A 20,843-nucleotide genomic window follows, 5' to 3' on the forward strand; every position below is an offset into this window, starting at 1 on the left:
CACAGCTGGCTCCGGACCGCGGCCACCAGCACCACCAGCAATGCCACCACCACTGCTACTCCTGGCCGTGTCCAGTGCTTTGGAGCTGCTGAACGACGGTAACCCACATTCTGCTGACCAATTTTCAAGGCAGTCCATAGAGAGGTGTGGGGCCCAGGGCAAGTCACAACTCCCACATGGAGAAAGTGGCCCAAGTATGGGCATCAAACCCAGGTCCCTCTTTGGCTGTGAGTTCCAGCCCTGCCGCCCACAAACTAACACACGGAGAGTTCAAATCTCACCTGTACATTCGGTTATATACGGATGTATTTTTATAATTGCTTTCTGGGTGAGGACAAATAATGAAGTGGCCATATCTTTGCCATGTAGGTAACCCTTCATCCACTGTGACATCGCCAGCTCCCCCCCTCCACCCCGATGGTGGGGGAGGGGATGGCTGCGATCTCTGCTGTAGCAGTAAGTTGGAACAATGTCGTGCGCATATCTTCACAGAGCGGAGCCGGCGCTGCCCCCATTCTCTTTGCTCGCCTGGGCCTCTGATTGGAGGCTGAAGGTTGTGGAGGAAGAGGAAACCCAGGTGGAGGAGCTGGTGTTGCAGAAGGAAGAGACCCTGGTGGAGGAGCTGGTGGTGCAAGAGGAGGAGACTCTGGTGGAAGAGCTGGTGGTGCAGGAGGAGGAGACCTTGGTTGAGGAGCTGGTTTTGCAGGAGGAGGAGGCCTTGGTGGAGGAGCTGGTGGTGCAGGAGGAGGAGACTCTGGTGGAGGAGCTGGTGGTGCAGGAGACCTTGGTGGAGGAGCTGGTTTTGCAGGAAGAGGAGACCTTGGTGGAGGAGCTGGTTTTGCAGGAGGAGGAGACCTTAGTGGAGGAGCTGGTTTTGCCAGAGGAGGAGACTCTGGTGGAGGAGCTGGTGGTGCAGGAGGAGGACACCCTGGTGGAGGAGATCGTTGTGGAAGAGATGGTGGTGGAGGAGAAGGAGAAAACAAGGAAAGAGGATCAAGTGATGGTGATGCAGGAGAAGAGGAAGCCAGGGGGCCTGGCCCGCATGGGGAGAGTCATCCGCTCACTCCTCCGACGCGTGCTGCTGTGTGGTGGCCGGTCCACCGCACAGTAGAGATGGAGGTGGTCGTTGATCGGTCTGATCCATGACCACTATCACCACACCTACCACACACACCCTGTACCCACCCACCCCGTGACACCCACCACACTCCACACACACCCTGCACCCACCCACCCCGTGACACCCACCATCCACCACACTCCACACACACCCTGCACCCACCCCATGACACCCGCCACACTCCACACACACCCTGCACCTACCCACACTGTGACACCCACCACCCACCACACTCCACACACACCCTGCACCCACCCACCCCGTGACACCCACCATCCACCACACTCCACACACACACCCTGCACCCACCCACCCCGTGACACCCGCCACCCACCACACTCCACACACACACCCTGCACCCACCCACCCCGTGGCACCAACCACCCATCACACACCACACACACCCTGCACCCATCCACCCCGTGACACCCACCATCCACCACATTCCACACACACCCTGCACCCACCCACCCCGTGACACCCATCACCCACCACACACCCTGCACCCACCCACCCCGTGACACCCACCACACTCCACACACCCTGCACCCACCCACACCGTTACACCCACCACACACCACACTCCACACACCCTGCACCCACCCACCCCGTGACACCCACCACACTCCACACACCACACACCCTGCACCCACCCACCCCGTGACACCCGCCACCCACCACACTCGACACACACACCCTGCACCCACCCACCCCGTGGCACCAACCACCCATCACACACCACTCACACCCTGCACCCATCCACCCCGTGACACCCACCATCCACCACATTCCACACACACCCTGCACCCACCCACCCCGTGACACCCATCACCCACCACACACCCTGCACCCACCCACCCCGTGACACCCACCACACTCCACACACTCTGTACCCACCCACGCCGTGACACCCACCACACACCACACTCCAAACACCCTGCACCCACCCACCCCGTGACACCCACCACACTCCACACACCACACACCCTGCAACCATCCACCCCGTGACACCCACCACACACCACACACCCTGCACCCACCCACCCCCTTGACACCCACCACCCACCACAATCCACTCACACCCTGCACCCACCCACCCTGTGACACCCAACACACTCCACACACCCTGCACTCACCCACCCCATGACACCCACCACTCACCACACACCCTGCAACCACCCACCCCGTGGCACCCATCACCCACCACACACCCTGTACCCACCCATCCCATGACACCCACCACCCACCACACTCCACACACACCCTGCACCCACCCACCCCGTGACACCATCACCCACCACATACCCTGCACGCACCCACCCCGTGACACGCACCACCCACCACACTCCACACACCCTGCACCAACTCACCCTGTGACACCAACCACACTCCACACACACCCTGCACCCACCCCGTGACACCCACCAGCCACCACACTCCACACACCCCCTGCACCCACCCACTCCGTGACACCCACCACCCACCACACTCCACACACACCCTGCACCCACCTACCCCGTGACAACCACCACACACCACACTCCACACAAAGGGTTAAGGGTTTTGAGGGTTACGTGTTTAAAGGATTAGGGGTGGAGAGATCTAGGGGTTTATAGAATTATGGTTTTAACAGTAAAGGGATATAGAGTGTTAGGGGGTTTGGGATTTTTTGTTGTATTTGGGTTATGGTTTCAAAAGGTGAGGAGTTTAGATGGATAGGGTTTTATGGGTAAATCGGTTTAAAGGGTTAGGGATTTAGAGGATTATAAGTTAAGGGTTTAGAGGTTTACAGGGTGATGGGTTTAGGGGTTTAGAGGGTTAGGTATTTCGAGGGTGTGTGGTTTAGAGGTTTAGGGGTTTAGAGGCTGAGGGTTTTAAGGGTAAAATGTTTTAGAGGTTTAGCGGTTTAGAAGGTGATTAGCTTAGAGGGTTAGGGTTTTAGAGGGGTACAGTTTAGAAGGTTATGGGTTTATAGGGTTATAATTGTAAGGAGTTTGGTGTCCTGAGGTTTAGACGGTTTATGGGTTTCGATTGTTAAAGGGTTAGTGGTTTAGAGGGCTTGGAGTTTATAAGGTTACGTGTTAAGGGTTTAGAGGTTTTTTAGGGGATAAGCGTCTTCGATGTTTTGGGGGTTTCTAGGGTTATGGTGTTTAGGGGTTGAGCGTTTTAGGGGTTGAGGATTTTAAGGGTTAGGGGTTTAGAGGGTTGGTGTTTAGAGGGTTAGGGGTGCAGAGATCTAGGGCTTTTGAGAATTCGGATTTTAACGGTAAAGGGGTTTAGAGTGTTAGGGGGTTTGGGGTTTCAGGGTATTTGGGTTCTGGTTTCAAAGGGTGAGGAGTTTAGAAAGGATTTGATTTAATGGGTAAAGGCGTTTAGAGGGTTTGGGATTTAGAGGATTATAAGTTGAGCCGTTTAGAGGTTTACAGGGTTATGGGTTTAGGGGTTTAGAGGTTTAGGGGGTTAGAGGGTGAAGGTTTTAAGGATAAAGGGGTTTAGAGTGTTATGGGTTTCGAGAAGTAGCTGTTTAATGGGTTTATGGGTTTCGATTGTTATAGGTTAAGTGGTTTAGAGGGTTAGGAGCTTAGAAGTTTCGGGGTGTTTCGGGGATAAGGCGTTTCGTGGTTTATAGACTTCGAGGGTTTAGGGGTTGAGAGTGTTAGCGCTTGAGGGGATTCAAGGGTTAAGGGTTTAGAGGGTTAGGGTTTTAAGGTTAAAGGGCTTTATAGTGTTAGGTGTTTAGAGGATTGGGCTATTAGTGGTGTAGGAGTTTAGAGGGTGAGGGGTTTAGCAGGTTAGGTGCCGAGAGGTTTACGGTTTTAGGGGTTGCGGAGTTTAGAGGGTTTGGTGTTTAGACAGTTAGAGTTTTGGGGGTTTATGGGTGGGGTTTTCGAGGGAGAGGTTTTTAGACAGTTAGGGTTTTAAGGGTAAGGTCGTTTAGAGGATTAGGTGTTTAGAATGTTAGAGTTTAGAAGATTTTGGGGTAAAGAGGGTTGGGGGTTTAGAGAGTTAGGTGTTTAGAGATGTATGGGTTTCGATTGTTAGAGGTTGAATGGTTTAGATGGTTAGGAGTTTAGGAGGTTATAATTGTATGTGTTTAGGGGTTTAGAGGTATGGGGGTTTTGAGGGTTAGGGGTTTATAGGGTAATGGGGTTTAGCGGTTTAGAGGGTTATGGGTTTTGGGATTTGGGAGTTTAGAGGGTTTAACACCAAGACTTTGACAACTAATATTATCCATACTAAAGGTGTTTTGGATTTCTCTCCAACACTTAATGGCACTTTTTTATTGTCATGACAAACTTTACTAATTGGCTGTGTCGGGTGGTGTCTGGTTTAACGACACATTTATATTTACACGATCTAACCCGAAAATATATTTATTATGCGTTTAGAGGGTTAGGGGCTTAGAGTGTTATGTGTTTAGAGGGTTAGCGTTTTAGGGGTATAGGTGTTTTAAGGGTTAGGTGTCTTGAGGGTTAGTTCTTTAGAGGGTATGGGTGTTAAATGTAGATTTGAAGTTTTCGTGACTGCAGGGATCCATACTCTTTGGTTCTTTCGGTAAAGTCACATAGGTAGAAATAAAATAAAACAAATCGCGACGTTTTGATCGCAACACAAGCGATCTTCATCAGGTGGGGCAACCACAGCAAGAAATGCTGAAGTCGGCGGGAGAGCTGCCATGGCAAGAGGTTATATAGTTTAGAGAGGGGGGAAGAGGCAAGGGGACAGAGAGAAAAGGGGGGGGGTGTGGGGTAGGAACAGGGGGGGGCACGTAAGCGCTAGGGGAAGAGGACGTTAGGCTGGTGGGGGGACATGGGCGGGGCAGCAGTAAAACCGGCAGGTAATGATGGAAACAACAACACAAGTTAAGGCATTACCTGGTTGATAACATCCTTCCAGTGATTGTTTAATTTGTATCCATCTTCTCGGTTGAAGTTTTGTCTATACCCTGGAGTCTACAAACTGAGTTGTAACTTCGGCCGCAGTTTCGTTGGAGAAAGAAAACGACACGTCTCGGACCGTGTTCGCGAACACAAGGCGGATCTGAAACATAGCAAACCAATACCTCTGCCGTAGTGGCCATTGTTATAACGCTGTGGGCTCGCATGATATTGTTATTTTCGGAGGCCAAGGACAAAACTTCAATCGAGAAGATGGATACAAATTAAACAATCACTGGAAGGATGTTATCAACCAGGTAATGCCTTAACTTGTGTTGTTGTTTCCATCATTACCTGCCGATTACTGCTAGCCCCGCCCACGTCCCCCCACCCCAGCCTCACGTCATCTTCTCCTAGCGCTCACGCGGCCCCCCTTCCTCTCCCTACCCCACACCCTCCCCTCTCTCTCTCCCCCCTTGCCTCCTCCCCCATCTCATACCTGTATAACCTCTTGCCACGGCAGCTCTCCCGCCGACTTCAGCATTTTCTTGCTGTGGTTGTCCCACCTGAAAATATCACTTATGTTGCGATCGAAACGTCGTGATTTGTTTAATTTTATTTAATTTATACCTACGTGACTTTACTGAAAGAACCAAAGAGTATGGATTCCTGCAGTCACGAAAGCTTCAAATAAAGATTAAAATAGTTTAGTTTAATTTGTTTATTTTTGAACAGTTTGTCTTTCCTGTCATTTTTTGTATTTTTTAGTTATGTTCTGACCTGCCCGATTGGACAGCTGTGAAAACAGATTTTTGTAGCTCATCGATTTCATCCAGTGTAAATAAATATTCAGATTTTAATTTTATTGACCTCTGTGCGATTCTATGGATTTCTGAGTTTGTGGGCCTCTGTGAGTGTATGGGTCTCTGTCTGAGTCTATGGATCCCTGTGTCAGTATATAGGGTCGCCGTATGAGTCTGAGTGTCTGAAGGAATGTATGGGTCTCTGTTGGAGTCTATGGGTTTCTGGTTCTGGGTCTGAGTGGGAATCTATGGTTCTCTGAGTATGGTTGTTTGTGCGAGTCTTAAGTGCACAAACTGAACTTAAAAAGGGCATTGAGGGGTGCGGAATCCAAGTTGACTATTAAGCTCCCCGCAGTGCAAGCCAGCTCTCTAGTCGTGTCATCATACAGCTCCTGTAATTCTTTATAATAATAATTAGACTTACTCCAGGAAAGCCACGCTGAGTCATAGTAAGGTCCTGAATTTGGTTTTTATTGTAAGATCTTTTCAATCAATGAATAACGAATGCTTACACAAGTGGGGGGAAACCGGAGCACCCGGAGAAAACAAACGTATGTGAAGGGGCAGCAGGCAGCATTTTAAACCGTACAGGTGACGATGGCGATGATCCCACTTGCTATAATGCCTTCTCCTGGCCAGTCAGATGCTTTCTCCTGGCCAGCCAGGAGAAGGCACCTCAATGTCCACGGGAAGGGGGTTTCACAATATTTACTGTGTGATCCACCAACCCTTGCTGCCTTCTACAGTGCTGGATCGCAGGCTTGCGTCACCACCTTCTGGCGAGTATTTGTAGTTATTATTTAAAGCTATATAGCACTCACAAGAACGACTCAAGAGGCGCGAGGAGCCACAGACATGCAGGAAGGAAGCCACGTGGTGAGCCAGCACCAACGATTGTCCAGGCTCTACGGTACTCTATGTATGGAGGCATTATTGGCTAATTAATAACGAGTGTTTGTACAAGTGGGGGAAATCGGAGCACCCAGAGAAAAGCCACGTGTGTGAAGGGGCAGCATTTTAAACCGTACAGGTGACGATGACGATGAGTCCACTTGCTGTACTGCCTTCTCCTGGCGAGGCAGGTTATGCACCTCGACTTCCACGGGAAGAGGATTTCACAACATCATTGTGCGGTGATTTACGAACCCTCGCTGCCTTCCCCAGTGCTGGATTTCAGACGTGCACCACTAACATCAGGCGAATGATAACAACAACAATAACTATACTTATTACTTGGTAGCAACAGGCGAAAGAAAACAACAGGCAAATTATAACAGGCCAATTAAAACAGGCGAATGATAACAGGCAAATGAAAACAGGCGAATGATAATAGGCGAATGATAACAACAGGCGTATGTTTAGAACAGGCGAGTAATAACAACAACAATTATTATTTACACTTAGAACTTGATAACAACAATATTTATACTTATAACGTGATCAAGCAGGCCTCAGAGGTGCGAGGAACCACAGACAATCAGGAAGGAAGCCACTTGGTAAGCTGGCACCAACGATTGCCCAAGCTCTGTGACCCTATTGATACGTTTTTATCGACCAGATAGGGAGCGTTACGTGTGGGGGGGAAACCGCCCCCTTCGGTGCCTCCATGGTCCAATAGCTGGTCTTCTTGGCGCCACGGTCCCGAGCCCCCTAAAAGTTCCTCATGGAGCAAATCAACGGGTGGGCCATTGCCTTGTCAGGGCTCATTCATTGCTCCGGATCCCACCTGAAAATGCCAGGCGCAGATCCCCACATCATTAAAGCCACGGGTGCATTTATCCCAGATATAAACAATTGCAAACTATTTGACTATTTTTTTTTACTTTAACCAGGCAAGGCCCACTGAGCTATACAGCTCTCTTTCAGAAGCGGCCACACAATTACAGCTCAACAAATTGGCTTATTACGTGGACATTAGTAGCCAAATACTCTAAACATGTGCTAATAAATGTGGAGGGAAAACCCGGAGGATCCGGAGAAAAATACACGCGACCACGGGGAGATAGCATACAAACTCCAAATACAAAGGTGTCAGGGTAAGGATTTAATACACGACCTCCTGTATACCCTACAAAATAGTTAACATCTCGCCACCGTGGCGCCCAATTCTGATCACATGACATAGCAAAACGAACGTCGCGGTGCATAGCAATAATTCAATTGGGCAATTACTGAGCGTTCATAAACGTGAGGGGATACAGGAGTACCCAGAGAAAACCCACTCGTGCAAGGGGGCAACCCTCTATCCCATGCAGACAGAGATGGTGCTTATCCCACTTGCTGTACTGCCTTCTCCTGGCCAGCCAGGATATGCCACCTCAACACCCACTACACCATGAACTTTGTGAACCGAGTTTAAATTTCTGGCCACGGCGAACATCAGTGGCTATCTCCCTCTTCCTCTCTCGTCCCTGCTATTATCTCCCTCTTCTTCCCGCGTCCCTCCCACTATCTACCTCTCCAATCCGTCCCACCATCTCCCTCTTCCTCCCTCGTCCCTCCCACCATCTCCCACTTCCTCCCCAGTACCTTCCACTATCTCCCTCTTCCTCCCACTTGGCTCTACTAGTAATCTCCCTCTTCTCCCGTCCCTCGCACTATCTCCCTTTTCTTCCCCCATCCTTCCCACTATCTCCCTCTGCATCTCCAATCCCTCGCACTCTCTCCCTCTTCCTTCCTCTTCCTTCCCACTATCACCTTCTTACTCTAACCGATCTGCCTAATCCTCCCAAATAACTCCCAGTATCTCCCTCTACTTCCCCAGTCGCTCCAACTATCTCCCTCTTCATTCCCCTTTCCTGCCACTATCTCCCTCTTCCGCCCCCTTCCCTCCCACCATCTCCCTCTTCCTCTCCCGTCCCCCCCGCTATCTCCTTCTTTCTCTCACATCCCTCCCACCTCCTTACTCCCCCGTCCCTCCCACTATCTTCTCATCCTCCCCCATCCATCCCACGATCTTCCTCATCCTCTCCCGTACCTTCCGCACCTTCCTTATTTAACACCATCAGGTTCACAGACTCGCCCTCGCTTCTCCCAGTCAAATAGCCTAGCTTAGACACAACCCCCACCATGTTACACTGACGGCATCGACCGAGACAGCCAACAACTATCCGGCCGCCCAATTATCTAGTGAAGACGGCAGCGACCAAGTCGGCAAAGACGACAGTGCCGACGAGACGACTCCACTTCCCAGAACGTGCAACCACGAGCTCTCGCTCTCCGCTGCTTTTATCCGACTCGGCCGCGCCTCCCTTCTCCAACCCACGAGCGGGTTCCAGTGTCTTCCAGGGAGGGTCTCTGTGATCCTTGCCCCAGTGCCTCCGCCCTGCTGACAAACCCGCATGAGGCTCACTGGCGTGTGTACTCCCCGTCCACCGCAGTTGCCGCTGCTGGACAACAACTATTACTCTACAGTTGTACTGCCCCTCTGTACCGTGCCCCCGAGCCATCAACACGGACTCACAGCATCAACACAGACGCACATGATCAACACAGACTCACAGCATCAACAGACTCACACGATCAACAGACTGACAGCATCAATACGGACTCACCATCAACACGGAAACAGGGTCAGTGAGCAAGATGGCGGATGAGTGCATACATGATGTGAGTGGTGGTGAGTTCAAGTTAAGCACCCAGTTTTAAATCTCATTTACTCCCACCATCACCACCACCACCACCCTACATACAACAGTCGGAAGTAAATGCCTACACACCCTACATACAATCGTCAGTAGTAGTGGGGAGAAGAGGGCATCAGTGGGGGCGAGGCATGAAGCGTTGAGAAGCCCTCAGATACTCCATAAAACCCCGAGTTTCATGGAGTATAATTTTCAGCATTACAGTTCCATTTTTTTTACGTTAACATATGTCTCGCCATATATTACACCGTATAGGTAACTAGATTGGGCGAGGGATGGTCTTTTTTGTTGAACAATCAATAAAGCTACGGTGTTGTACTGTGCCCGTATCCGTGTACGGTACTGTGCACTAAAGGAAGAAAAATGGAGCGGCTGAACCTCACTGCCTCCTTACCGGAGGCTGTAAACATCAAGTGACCTGAAAACTGCGATGGGACGTGAAAGACAACATGGAGAGACAAGAGGGCGCCACGTGTGTTCTTCCATGGCAGCAGCAGCATCATCGCAGGCAATGAGGTTCAAATGGGCACAGGAACTTTGAGGTGGACCCACGAGTGTTTGAGCCACAGCGGCGTGCAATCGGCGACCTCTATACGCTTGGCGCAATCCGCACCGTCATTTCACGGAGCCCTTGTCCACTCGACGAGTGCGACGACGCCGTCCCACCGTCATTCGGCGCCTCGTGGTGACATCACAACAGCAAAGCGACAGGTGTTGTTTATTCATTTCTTGAGGCAATTCGAGGGCCCGGTTACATCGCGTTGTGATACACGCACACACCGTCAACATATACTACACCGGTTATAAAAAAAAAGCAGGGGATAGAAAGGTGGGGGAGCGGACCCGACCACAGGTATTGTTTAAAAGACGTCAAGCGGACCGGGGGTTTTAAATGCAAGTCCATGCGGACACCAACATCCGAACGATTGTACCAATAAATCCTGAACCTTCTGGAAGATTTCAGCTCCCGCTGGTTTGGATCAGGGTGATGTTGGGGCAAATTCCATTAATTGGGAAAGGTGGCAATCTTGTGGGAATGTCCTCGCCAGAGAAGAAACTTGTCGCTTCCATGTTTTATTTTCATCCGACGTCCCATTAGCGAGATCCAGAGCGTGACGGACTCATATGGAGTCGGCCTCCTGTAATTTTTCTGGTCTTTCTCACCACAGGTGAAGGCAGAGCCACACATCAACGTGCCAATGGGGCCACGGTTGAAGTGGTGGGGCCACGGTTGAAGTGGCGGTGGCCACGGGTCATGTGGCCTCTATGTATTTTCCATGTTGAAGGCCGATTGCCCCAAACATTGCCCGTCATATGCAGTGTCACTGAATAATGTGTGAAACATACTGTAGCATATACAAAATTGTATTTTCTTCATACATTAAATACAAAAAACACAATAAACATGAAATGCGTATAGGACATTTATAACTCTCTCAATGACCAAACTTGTATTTTATGAACACACTTATACGAGCAAAATATGACAAAAGTGTTCCAGATTTCAGTTTCAATTGAGACTGAAATCCGGAATCATTACCCCCTACTGACAGACTAATAATACCCGCTCGCAGGCCAAGTGCTGATTCACCTTGGGGCCTCGCCTGGTATAGAGGTCGTGGGTTAAATCCCGACGCCTGTATATCTGGAGTTTGCATGTTCTCCCCGTGACCGCGTGGATTTTTCTCTGGGTCCTTCGGTTTTTCCCTCCACATTTAGAAACATGCGTTTAAAAGTATTTGGCTGCTATATATTTCTGCGTGACAAGCCACTTTATAGCGCTTTCATTTGTGGCCCGGTCGTTCCTGAAAGAGAGCTATACAGCTGAGTGGGCCTTACCTGGTAAAATAAAAAGAGATTAGTTTTGTTAGTTTATTTTGTGCCACAGGGGGACAGCTACAGGGGGGGGGTGCCCATTAAAATGGTCGAGATGAGATGCAACTTAAGGCGCTTGTGACTTCCCAAAAATATTATTTATGGCAGGTTTTCACATCTAAACATCCCGGGTGGCATTGAAGCCAAGAGCTCCCACCCTAGGTGAGTAGCTACGAGAGCGGTGCTGTGCACGGCGACACGCCACTTTCTCCATCTGCCTGACTTGGTATTTTCTTTTTTGTTACTTAAATAAATGTTAATGTTTCGTTTTGTGTACGCGTGTATGTACACCGTTTGGGGAGCGGTGGTGCAGCAGTTAGCGCACTACGAACTCAGCCATCTGAGTACGTGGTGTGGGGTGTGTATAACATCGCAAAACTGGGGAGGACAAAGGCAGCCAGACGTGGGGCTGGCCACACAACCACTTCTGTGCCATGCCGGCCATCATAGGTGCTACCCGTTAACAGCACTTGCCCCAGCAATCTGTTAACGGCAATACGGAGTACCTTTGTCTTTTTGTGCAATTGTGTGCTTCTGTGTGCGACGCATGCGACGATGTGCATGTTTGTGTTTGATAAATGTACATCCGCAATGTGTGTGTGACGCGTATGATGCACGTGTGTGACGACGGTTGGAACAGCGATTCACGCACTGCCCTATCCACGCGGCGACCTCTCCTCAACGTCTCGAGCCTCGGCGGAGAGCGCCGCGAGGTTCGACTCCAACTCCGGCTTTCCAGGGACAAACCCCCCCCCCCAATGCCCCTCCCCCCAGGCCCATGGGGGGGGGGGGAAGTCGCTCCCCTCCCTCACTCCACGCTCAGGAACTTCCTCTTCTTCGCCGTGTTCATGTACGGTCGCCAAGGCCACTCCACCTCGGCGGTGGCCGCGTTGTCCAGCGTGCCCAGTTTAATCTCATAGACTGCGCGACACACAAAAGCAAAGATCCCCCCCATGCAGCCTTTAACAGACGGCGTGGGAAAAGCGCTGTTCGTGTGTTAGCATGTAGGAAAGCCAGCACGGCACACCAAGGGGTGGGTGTGGGTGGCCAGCATTACGTCCGATCATCTTTGAATTTACACATCGCATCCGGGGTGGGGGAATGCGAGTCGGGTCACGGTACAGCGAATGCGACCAGAGCAGCGACCCCACCGACTCAAGTTCCGATCCGCTCTACAAGTCACCCGCGGGCCACCTAGCCCGAGGCTAGACTCTTACATTCAGCCCATCATCCTCTCAGGGGTCGATAAAATTTACAACTACTTCGTAGGGAAGTCCACAAGGAATGTGGAATTTCCACCGCCTCTGCAGGGGTGTAAAGTGGAGACGAGTAACAATGTGTCAGGCAGACTTACGCTCCATCTCGAATCACGGTCCCACCTCCTTCAACTCGATGTCCTTGCCGTCGCGCTTGTAGACGTTGTGCCTGTTGGGAGGGGGGAAGGGGGGCACAGAAGTCACGGGAGGGGTCGCGGCAAGTCACACGGACGGCGCTGGACTCTCATTACGTGTCCTCGCAGACGTTTGCCAGTTAGAGGCCAGCGGCCACCCTGTTTAAAACTGCGGATGCATTAGCAAATGAACAACATTACGCGCCTTCAGCTTCAGAGATGGCGTTAAATAAAAACTCTGTGCTGTTGCTCGAAAACTAAAGTAAAACGAAACTATTTTTATTTTACCACTGAGCTATGTAGCTCTTTTTCACATGAAAATGTATAGCAGCAAAATACTCGAAATTCAAGTTTCTAAATGTGTAGGGAAAAACCCGGAGGACCCGGAGAAAAATCAAAGTGACCAGGAGGAGAACATGCAAACTCCGAATATACAGGCGGACACACAGCACCTGGCCCAAAAGTCTGCTCACTCTTTCCCATTCCGAGACATCTGCAAGTTGCTGGGTGGTAGGTGTCACGTTCACCGCTGAATCTCGGTACGCGCGAGCGGCTCGGCGTTAATTTTATTTATAGAGGCGTAGCGCTGCTGTTTTTAAAAGGCGTTGCCCTCACCGCAGAGAACCGTAGTGACACGACCAGCACTCTATGGAACATAACTGTGCCACACGCCCTCCCGCATAGTCTTATGGGAGCAAAAGGTATGTCTTCAGGTCAGAAGACGTACTTGAGTTTTTCTTACGGTTCCGTTTCGACGACGTATATGTACATCATGGAAATGAGAAAGGGTTATAGCCTATACGAGGGATCTTTGTGCTTTGGGGATGGGGGAGGAAGATGTGGGTGAGACTGGCACGGTGCCCGCACGCACCCTCTTTCCGAGTCGCGACGTGAAGTTGTGCATCACGAGGTGTTGGAATGCCTCGGACATCATGTCCACGTCCGGATGTCGTGCCGCATCACCACGCTCGAGAGTGTCAAGTACACCGTGGCATCGTACCACGTGTCACATGAACAGCATGCCGGAAAGTTAGACACACCACAGGTGTCACACAGACTGTACTGGAGAGTTAAACAGACTGCCCTTCCATCTGCGGCATCATACCACATCACACCACATACACAGTTAAAACACCACAATTCCATGTCTGCAGCGTCATACTACACACCGCACATCGTACGCACAGCTAAATACACCTCCATCCCCGTCTGTTGCACCGCATCACACACGTCACACCATGCATCACACCGGGGAGCGGGAGCGGAGTGGCTATCTCATTACACTACAAATCCGGTGACCTGACTTCGATTTCCGGTGTGTCCAAGCATCGACAGTGGGGAGACAAAAGGGGCCAGATGCGGTAATGACCACACCACCCACCCCGCCGTGTGCCCTGCCGGCCTTCGTAGGTCGCTCGACAAACAGCATTTGCCCTGACAGCCTGTTAAAGGCTACACGGGGGAGCTTTGTCGACTGCGGTGCGTGCGCGTGCCTGGCATACCGCGGTGCTCATGCAGGACGATGAAGTCGTTGACGGCGTTGGCGCAGCACGCCCACACCAGCGCCTGCAGCTTGTGGCCTCCGTGGTTCATCGGCTGAGCGTTCGGCAGGATCAGCTTCATCTCCTGCGGTGGTGGTGGGAGGGTGGTGGTGGTGTGGTAACATGACAGCAAGCGGTCACACGCCGAATCCGCTCTTCCCACCGGCGTCTGTCCCGGCCACGCTGCTTTCGCCCCCCCCACTTCCCCGCCCCCCCACTGTATCCGACTCGGGTTGTGTTGTTTGTTTTTTCCATTGCGGAAGCCGAGCCGAGCCGTGCCGGTATACGGGGTCGCCAAACCCCGTGTTGGCACAACTGGGATGCACCATTGGAAAAACTTTACTATTTTTATTTTACCAGGTAAGGCCCACTGAGCTATGCAGCTCTTTTCCAGAAGCGACCTGGCCACAAATCATAGCTCAACTAAGTGGCTTATCGCCATGTGGAAATTTATAGCAGCCAAATACTCTTAAACGGACGTTGATTCTAAATGCGGAGGGAAAAACCGGAGGACCTGGAGAGAAATCCACGCGACTCCTCGGAAAGAGGCACGCAACTCCAAATATACAGCAGGCATCAGGGTCAGGATTGAACCTGCGACCTCCTGGATACCAGGTGAGGGAGTTAACATCTCGCCACAGTGGCGCCCCCAATGGTACATCTTTCCGTGACCACCGACCGTGCGTAGTGCTACAGTAGATACATTTTCGATGAATGGAAGGGATCGGTCATCGCGAAAAGGCGGACTGAATCGCGAGGAATGAAGTTGACAAAAGCTGCATGCACCAAACCAAAGTGTCCAACGCTCCACCACTTACGACCCCCCCCCCCCCCACACAGCCTCCACCTTTCATCAACAACCAGATTTCTTCTGGTTAACTCAACGGATGCGAGTTGTCTCACACTGCACAAGCCCGATGATTGGTCGACACGACTCGTGTGAGGTGCAAGGAACTGATTCTAAAGCCGATAGAGAACACGTGTGTGTGTGCGGTAATTTAGCAGTTAGCATGCTGCCCCACAAACCTAGTGACCCGAGGTTTATTTCCGTTCATGGCCAACACCAGTGGCGATTATCTGAACTGGTCCTGGGCCTCCCCTAGATCAACTCAGCCTCAAACGAGTACCTAGTGCGGTGTTTAAACATCATTACCAGAGAGATAAAGGTGGCCAGTTGTGGTGCTAGCCACCTACACCCTCGCAAACAGCACCTGTCCCAAAAACCTGTTAAGGCTATATGGGGGACCTCTGTCTTTGCGCGCTTGTACACATGCAATACACGAGGACCCACATTCCTCGTGTGACCCCAAACCCTGTAGCCCCTGTGACCCCGTGCCCGCACCTTGATGAACTGCTTGAGGAGGGAGCTGGGGTCGCGTGAGGTCGTCGCCATGATGTGTGGGTCCTTCACGCCGGCTCAGCGGTACTCGTCATCCATGTGGCTGCTCACTCCTACTGACACGGGGAGCGGGGTGGATAGAAAGAGGTGGTAGATGGGGCAGGGGGGACGGAGAGGGTAGGTTATCATTTGCCATACTTCACCGTGCAGGTGAGTGAAGGTGTGTGTGTGGGTGGATGGATGGAAGGAGCGACCAGGAATGGTTGAGAATATCACTCTGCAGTGATCGCGTTGATTTTGTGTAGCGAGCTGAGCAATAATGAGACCTGGATGAGTCCCAATTGCAAGAGTGGGTGGGTGATATGGCAGGTGAGTGGGTAAATTGAGTAAAATGATAAGTGAGTGAATGAGTGCGTCAGTGCATGTTAAACCTCTTTGTTACAGCACGTAGCCAACCGTGGTAATCGGAAGTGTGACAAACTAACCACAAAAAGTAGTTCTCAAGAAATGAGTTTGTCAATCTAGACGATGATTTAAAAGTGCAAAGCTCCAGTGGCTTCCTAATATTGTAAGGAAGACCGCTCCAGAAGGAAGACTGCTCCAGAAGCACACGTTATGTGGTGACCACGGCCTTCATTTGACATTCCACAAAAATTTACGCCAGCCATCACACACACACGGCCGACTCTTTTTCCACGTTCACGCCACGGGATTTTTCAAAGTCCACTTGGGAAGCAATCGCCGTGCAGTATTTACGGTCAACGCAACTGCGGCATTAAACCCATTAAACCGGTGGGGGGGGGGGGGTTGAGGGCCCGCCGTTCTCGAACCGCGAACCTCCGCGGCAAAACACGGTGCCACCGCTTGGCAGGAAGGACCGACGGCGAGCCGGGGATGCGCGCCGACTCGGCGTGTCTAGCGGGCGGAGACGCGCGACGCTTATCCCTCTGCCTCGGGAGTCTCGCGGGAAGGAAGAGAGAGAGAGATGCGAGGAGACGTGATGGTGAGGGATGTGAGATCACCCTCCCCTCCCTGGTCGAACTCCACGGCCTTCTGGAGTTCAAGCGCCTCCCACCGCAGGTCCGTAGGCAGCACCAGGTTTTCTTCGGTGACGACGTCAGGGGGACAGGGGGCAGTGGGTGGGGGGCGGGCAGGGGAGAATTAACAAGGAAGAAAAATCATGCGCACGCATGGATTCATTCGGAAACGCTTTCCAACGCGCGGTTGTCTTCTCGCCTGTATTGTCAGACCGTCTTGTCCCATCTTAGTCCGTCTTGCGTGTCTCATTGTCTCTAGATCCGTCTCTAGTCTGTCTTGCGTGTCTCAACGTCTCTAGTCTGTCTCGCTGTCTCTCGTCTGTCTTGTCGTCGCGAGCCCATCTCTAGATCCGTCTCGCCGCCCGTTACCATCGAGCGCCCTCTTGAGCTGCGCCTTCTCCTCTACGAGGACCTTCTTGGCCTCCTGCGCCTTGCGGTAGAGGTACTCGCCGTGCAGTTGCGCCTCCTCAGCTGCACCACCAAACAAAGACAAAGATCCCCCATGTAGCCTTCGACAGGACTGTCGGGTGCAAGTGCTGTTAACGAGCAGCACCTTTGATACACGAAGGGGGGTAGGTGGCCAGCACCACATCCGGCCGCCTTAATTTCCCCAGTGGCGATGTTTACACAACGCACCAGGTACTCATTTGAGGCTGAGTTGACCAAGGGGAGGCCCAGGAACGGAATCGTCAACAGTGTTGGCCGTGAGCGGGAATTGAACTCGGGTCGCTGGGTTAGTAGTGCAGCGTAGTGCTAATCGCGAGACGACCATAAACAACAACCGCCATTCGCCACGAAGTGGTGGAGATGTCACCACGGCGCTTGTGCCAGGCTACGTGCAGGTTAAGGCCACATGAAGCGTCGAACGCCCGCTGGCAGCAGGAGGTCACAGACAGACAGACCCAGGTTGCCATTGGTTGCTTGACTGAGATGACTGGCCGATGCACCACCTGTGCCCCCTACTGTGCTACACTACCGCTCCAACCTACACAAACTCTCTTGGGCTATACTCTTTGGTTCTTTCGGTAAAGTCACATAGGCATAAAATATAAAATAAATTAAATCACGACGTTTCGGGCACAACACAAGCGTCCATCATCAGGTGGGACAAACCACAGCAAGAAACAATTGCCGACGTGGGCAAAAGAGCTGCTGTAAACAAGAGACTATATAGGTAAGAGAAGGGGGGAGGATCAGGGAGGAGAGATAGAGAGGGGGGGTATGAGGGGAGTGCTGAAGAGAGCGGGGCTGGGAGTGGGAAGCTTAAGAAATTAGAGATGCAGAAAGTTAAGGCAACACCATAAAGCAGTTAAGGTTTTACCTGGTTAATAACATTCTTCCAATGATTACTCAATTTGTATCCATCTTCTCGGTTGAAGTTATGTCTGTGTTTATATATCTGGATGGCTTGATGAACAAACCTTTGATAGTAGCCCGAAGGTTTGCAGAGCGGCACCACGATACTCCTAGCGACGTCGTTGATTAATGTCTGTAATTAATATCGATGGTGAATCTCTGTAATTAATATCGATGATTCGATTTCACGAGAACAGATTCCACAAGAATCGATTCCACAACTATTTTAGTAAAGCGAAGTACGCGATTCGATTCAAACGTGTTCGTTCCGGTCTCATCAGAATCGGTATTGATTCTGTGCTGGAGGAATCCAATGAGCTATAAAGCTCTTTGATCAAAGATGTGCCAGTAGGGGGCACGGGGTCATAACGTCACAACAAACAATACAAAAACGATAGGAGTGCAAAGGGAATGGTAGCAAACCACTAAAAATAGATGAAATAAACCATATAAGTTCATACTCTTTGGTTCTTTCGGTAAGAAGTCTCGCTCTCCGTTCCACCCACTACAACTGGCGTCAGAAGTAGCCAAATAGTAAGATGAATCGCTATAATGGAGACGCGAAGAAAAACTCGTACCAGGGCTCCAGTGGAAGAGGAGGACGACTCAACACCACTGGGGTTGGCAGCCCCGGAAGGGGGAGGAGAAGCGACGACGGCCGAGCTGCTCACTGCCCGGCCGCCCGGCGGCTCACCACCGTCGGAGAGGGCGCTTCAGGTGGCTCACTCCCGCCTCGCCCAACTCCTGCACGCGGCGGCATCCATCCTCGACGAAATACATCGCGGGTTATAACCACAACAAATATAATCACAATCACTGCGACCATAATCGCCGTAACCACAAATATAATCATAACCACCAGCTACATAACCACAAGTATAAACACTACTGCCACAAATATAACCATAACCACCACAACCATAACAACCAACATAACCACCACAACAACCACAATGATGCTGATACACTCTCACACCATGTGGGTCCCCTTGTCTCCTTGTGTCTCCCTGTGGGTGAGTGGATGGGTTGGCGAGAGAGTCGGTGGTTTGGCAAGAGAGTCGGTGGGTTGGTGAGAGAGTGGGTGGGTGGCAGAGTGAGTGACCGGTGGCAGAGTGAGTGACCGGTGGCAGTGGGTGACCGGTGACTAAGTGGGTGGATGGCAGTGGGTGACCGGTGACCAAGTGGGTGGGTGGCAGTGGGTGACCGGTGACGAAGTGGGTGAGAGAGTGGGTGGCTGAGTGGGTGGCCGAGTGGGTGGCTGAGTGAATTGGTGAGTGGATGAGTGCCAGAGTGGGTGGGTGAATGGCTGAGTGGGTGGGTGAGAATCAGTATGTTTTTGCTGGAGGAATCCGATGAGCTATGAAGCTCTTTTTAATAGATGCCCAGAGAGTGGCTGAGTGGGTGGCTGAGTGAGTGTCGGTGGGTGTGAGTGGGAATGAAATCTAACCTGCACCTCTGCATTGCAAATCCAGCGAGCTAACGCCCTGCGTGTGGTGGGGTAAAGTGTGGGCATGGCCACTTTGCTCCAACACGTCCGGACCAGCGTGGAAGAGTAGACCAAATACCTCTATATAGCGGCCTCTAGTGGATGCCTTTTCCAGCAGCAGGCGATTCGCATCCACAACAAACCCGTCCCTCCAGGGATAAAAACACACGGCAGTCTGGGAGTGCCTCTCATCAGCTATGGCTCAACACGAGGGCCACTCTGGAGCCGGTTTCCACCGTCAGCGCCTCATCAGCAGCAGCAGGGCCGGGCTCTGCTTGAAGCAGCGCCGTGAACTCAGCAGGCGTCTAGGACGTGACGGCTGTGGGCCAGGCGCCTCCTCCTCTGTCTCCCCCCACCACCGCCGCCACTGCTGATGTGTGCACACCGCGCGAGGTTCTCACCTTCAGGCTGAGTCGACGTAGAGGAGGCCCAGCGAGCCGCCGCTTCAGAAGCTTTCGCGAGCCACTGACGGTGGCCGTGAGCGGGAAACCAAATCAGCCGCTCGCCACCCACAATCCACAGCGCGCGCCGCCTCCACTCGCCCCCTGCCTGACTGTAAGTAGCAGCGGGGGGAGGGGGGTGGGCAATGGGGGCGTGAGGGGGGGGGGTTTGAGGGGGAGCATGGGCGGGGGTTGCCAGGGGGGGCAAGGGGGGTCGCGAGGGGGGGGATGCTTGGGGGGGGGGTTGTGAAGGGGGAGGGGCAGGGGGGGAAAGAGGGAGCATGGGGGAGGAGCTTAGGTGAGGGGGAGGAGCTAATGGCTATTACACCACGCCGCGTCTCGCGCCACGTGCTTCCCCTGGCAGTTTGGCCGTTAGGCGTGGAACCGAGCTGTGGGTGAGTGGTGGCGGTGGTGGTGTGAGTCTTTCTATGTGAGTCTGTGTGTGAGTCTCTCTAAGTGAGTCTGTGTGTGAGTCTCTCTGTGTGAGTCTGTGTACGTGTGTCTGGGTCAGTGTGAGTCTGTGTGTAGCAGTGACCCGGTCTCAAATGAGTACCTGGTGCGATGCGTAAACATCGCCACTGGGGAGACAAAGGCGGTCGGGCGTGGTGCTAACCACCCACCCCTTCGTTTACCGTGCCGGCCTTCATACGTACTGCTTGCTAACAGCACTTGCCCCTACAGCCTGTTAAGGCTCTATGAGGATCGTTGTCTTTGGTGTCCTGTATTAGCAGGAGGAGGAGTGGTGGTGTTAATGTTGGTGGTATTAGTGGTGGTGGTGTTAGTGATGGTGGTGTTAGTGGTGGTGTTTGTGGTCTTAATAATGGTGGTGTTGGTGTTAGTGATGGTGGTGTTAGTGGTGGTGGTTGTTCGAGGTATTGTTGCTGGTGTTAGTGATGGTGGTGTTGGTGGTATTAGTGGTGGTCGTGTTAGTGAT

The 20,843-nt window shown here is 52.0% G+C and overlaps 1 protein-coding gene across 6 annotated transcripts; it reads right to left on the reverse strand.

Annotated features, from left to right (window-relative positions):
• Window positions 1-10,146: 10,146 nt before the first annotated feature.
• On the reverse strand, window positions 10,147-20,095 carry LOC142905913 (U3 small nucleolar ribonucleoprotein IMP4-like). Of its 6 annotated transcripts, XR_012929926.1 has the most exons (8): window positions 19,871-20,095; window positions 18,562-18,748; window positions 16,997-17,098; window positions 16,613-16,693; window positions 15,594-15,703; window positions 13,582-14,336; window positions 12,675-12,745; window positions 10,147-12,241 (listed from the first exon to the last, which is right to left on the reverse strand). XR_012929926.1 is itself a non-coding variant. In XM_076053153.1 (7 exons), the coding sequence occupies exons 4-5, from the start codon at window positions 15,642-15,644 to the stop codon at window positions 14,163-14,165; spliced, it is 225 nt and encodes a 74-aa protein (XP_075909268.1). In that variant the 5' UTR covers window positions 15,645-15,703; window positions 16,428-16,550; window positions 16,997-17,098; window positions 18,562-19,862; the 3' UTR covers window positions 10,147-12,241; window positions 12,675-12,745; window positions 13,582-14,162. The 6 variants fall into 6 exon arrangements, 4 of the variants coding, with proteins under 4 accessions (XP_075909268.1, XP_075909267.1, XP_075909266.1 ...); XR_012929925.1 differs by lacking the exon at window positions 19,871-20,095 and having other exon boundaries at window positions 14,213-14,336; window positions 18,562-19,828; XM_076053153.1 differs by lacking the exons at window positions 16,613-16,693; window positions 19,871-20,095 and adding an exon at window positions 16,428-16,550 and having other exon boundaries at window positions 18,562-19,862.
• Between the last annotated feature and the right edge of the window lie 748 nt (window positions 20,096-20,843).

The sequence above is a fragment of the Petromyzon marinus genome, chromosome 59 (assembly GCF_048934315.1).
Source record: "Petromyzon marinus isolate PM22_M1 ecotype Great Lakes invasive population chromosome 59, UKy_Petmar_22M1.pri1.0, whole genome shotgun sequence".
In the NCBI taxonomy this organism is placed as follows: Eukaryota; Metazoa; Chordata; class Hyperoartia; order Petromyzontiformes; family Petromyzontidae; genus Petromyzon; species Petromyzon marinus.

Coding starts and splice junctions, on each gene's coding strand:
- LOC142905913 (XM_076053153.1), bottom strand. CDS start 15,644: ATGGCGACGACCTCACGCGACCCCAGCTCCCTCCTCAAGCAGTTCATC. Junction 14,337..15,593: donor TCCTCAAGCAGTTCATCAAG/GTGCGGGCACGG, acceptor CCACCACCGCAG/GAGATGAAGCTGATCCTGCC.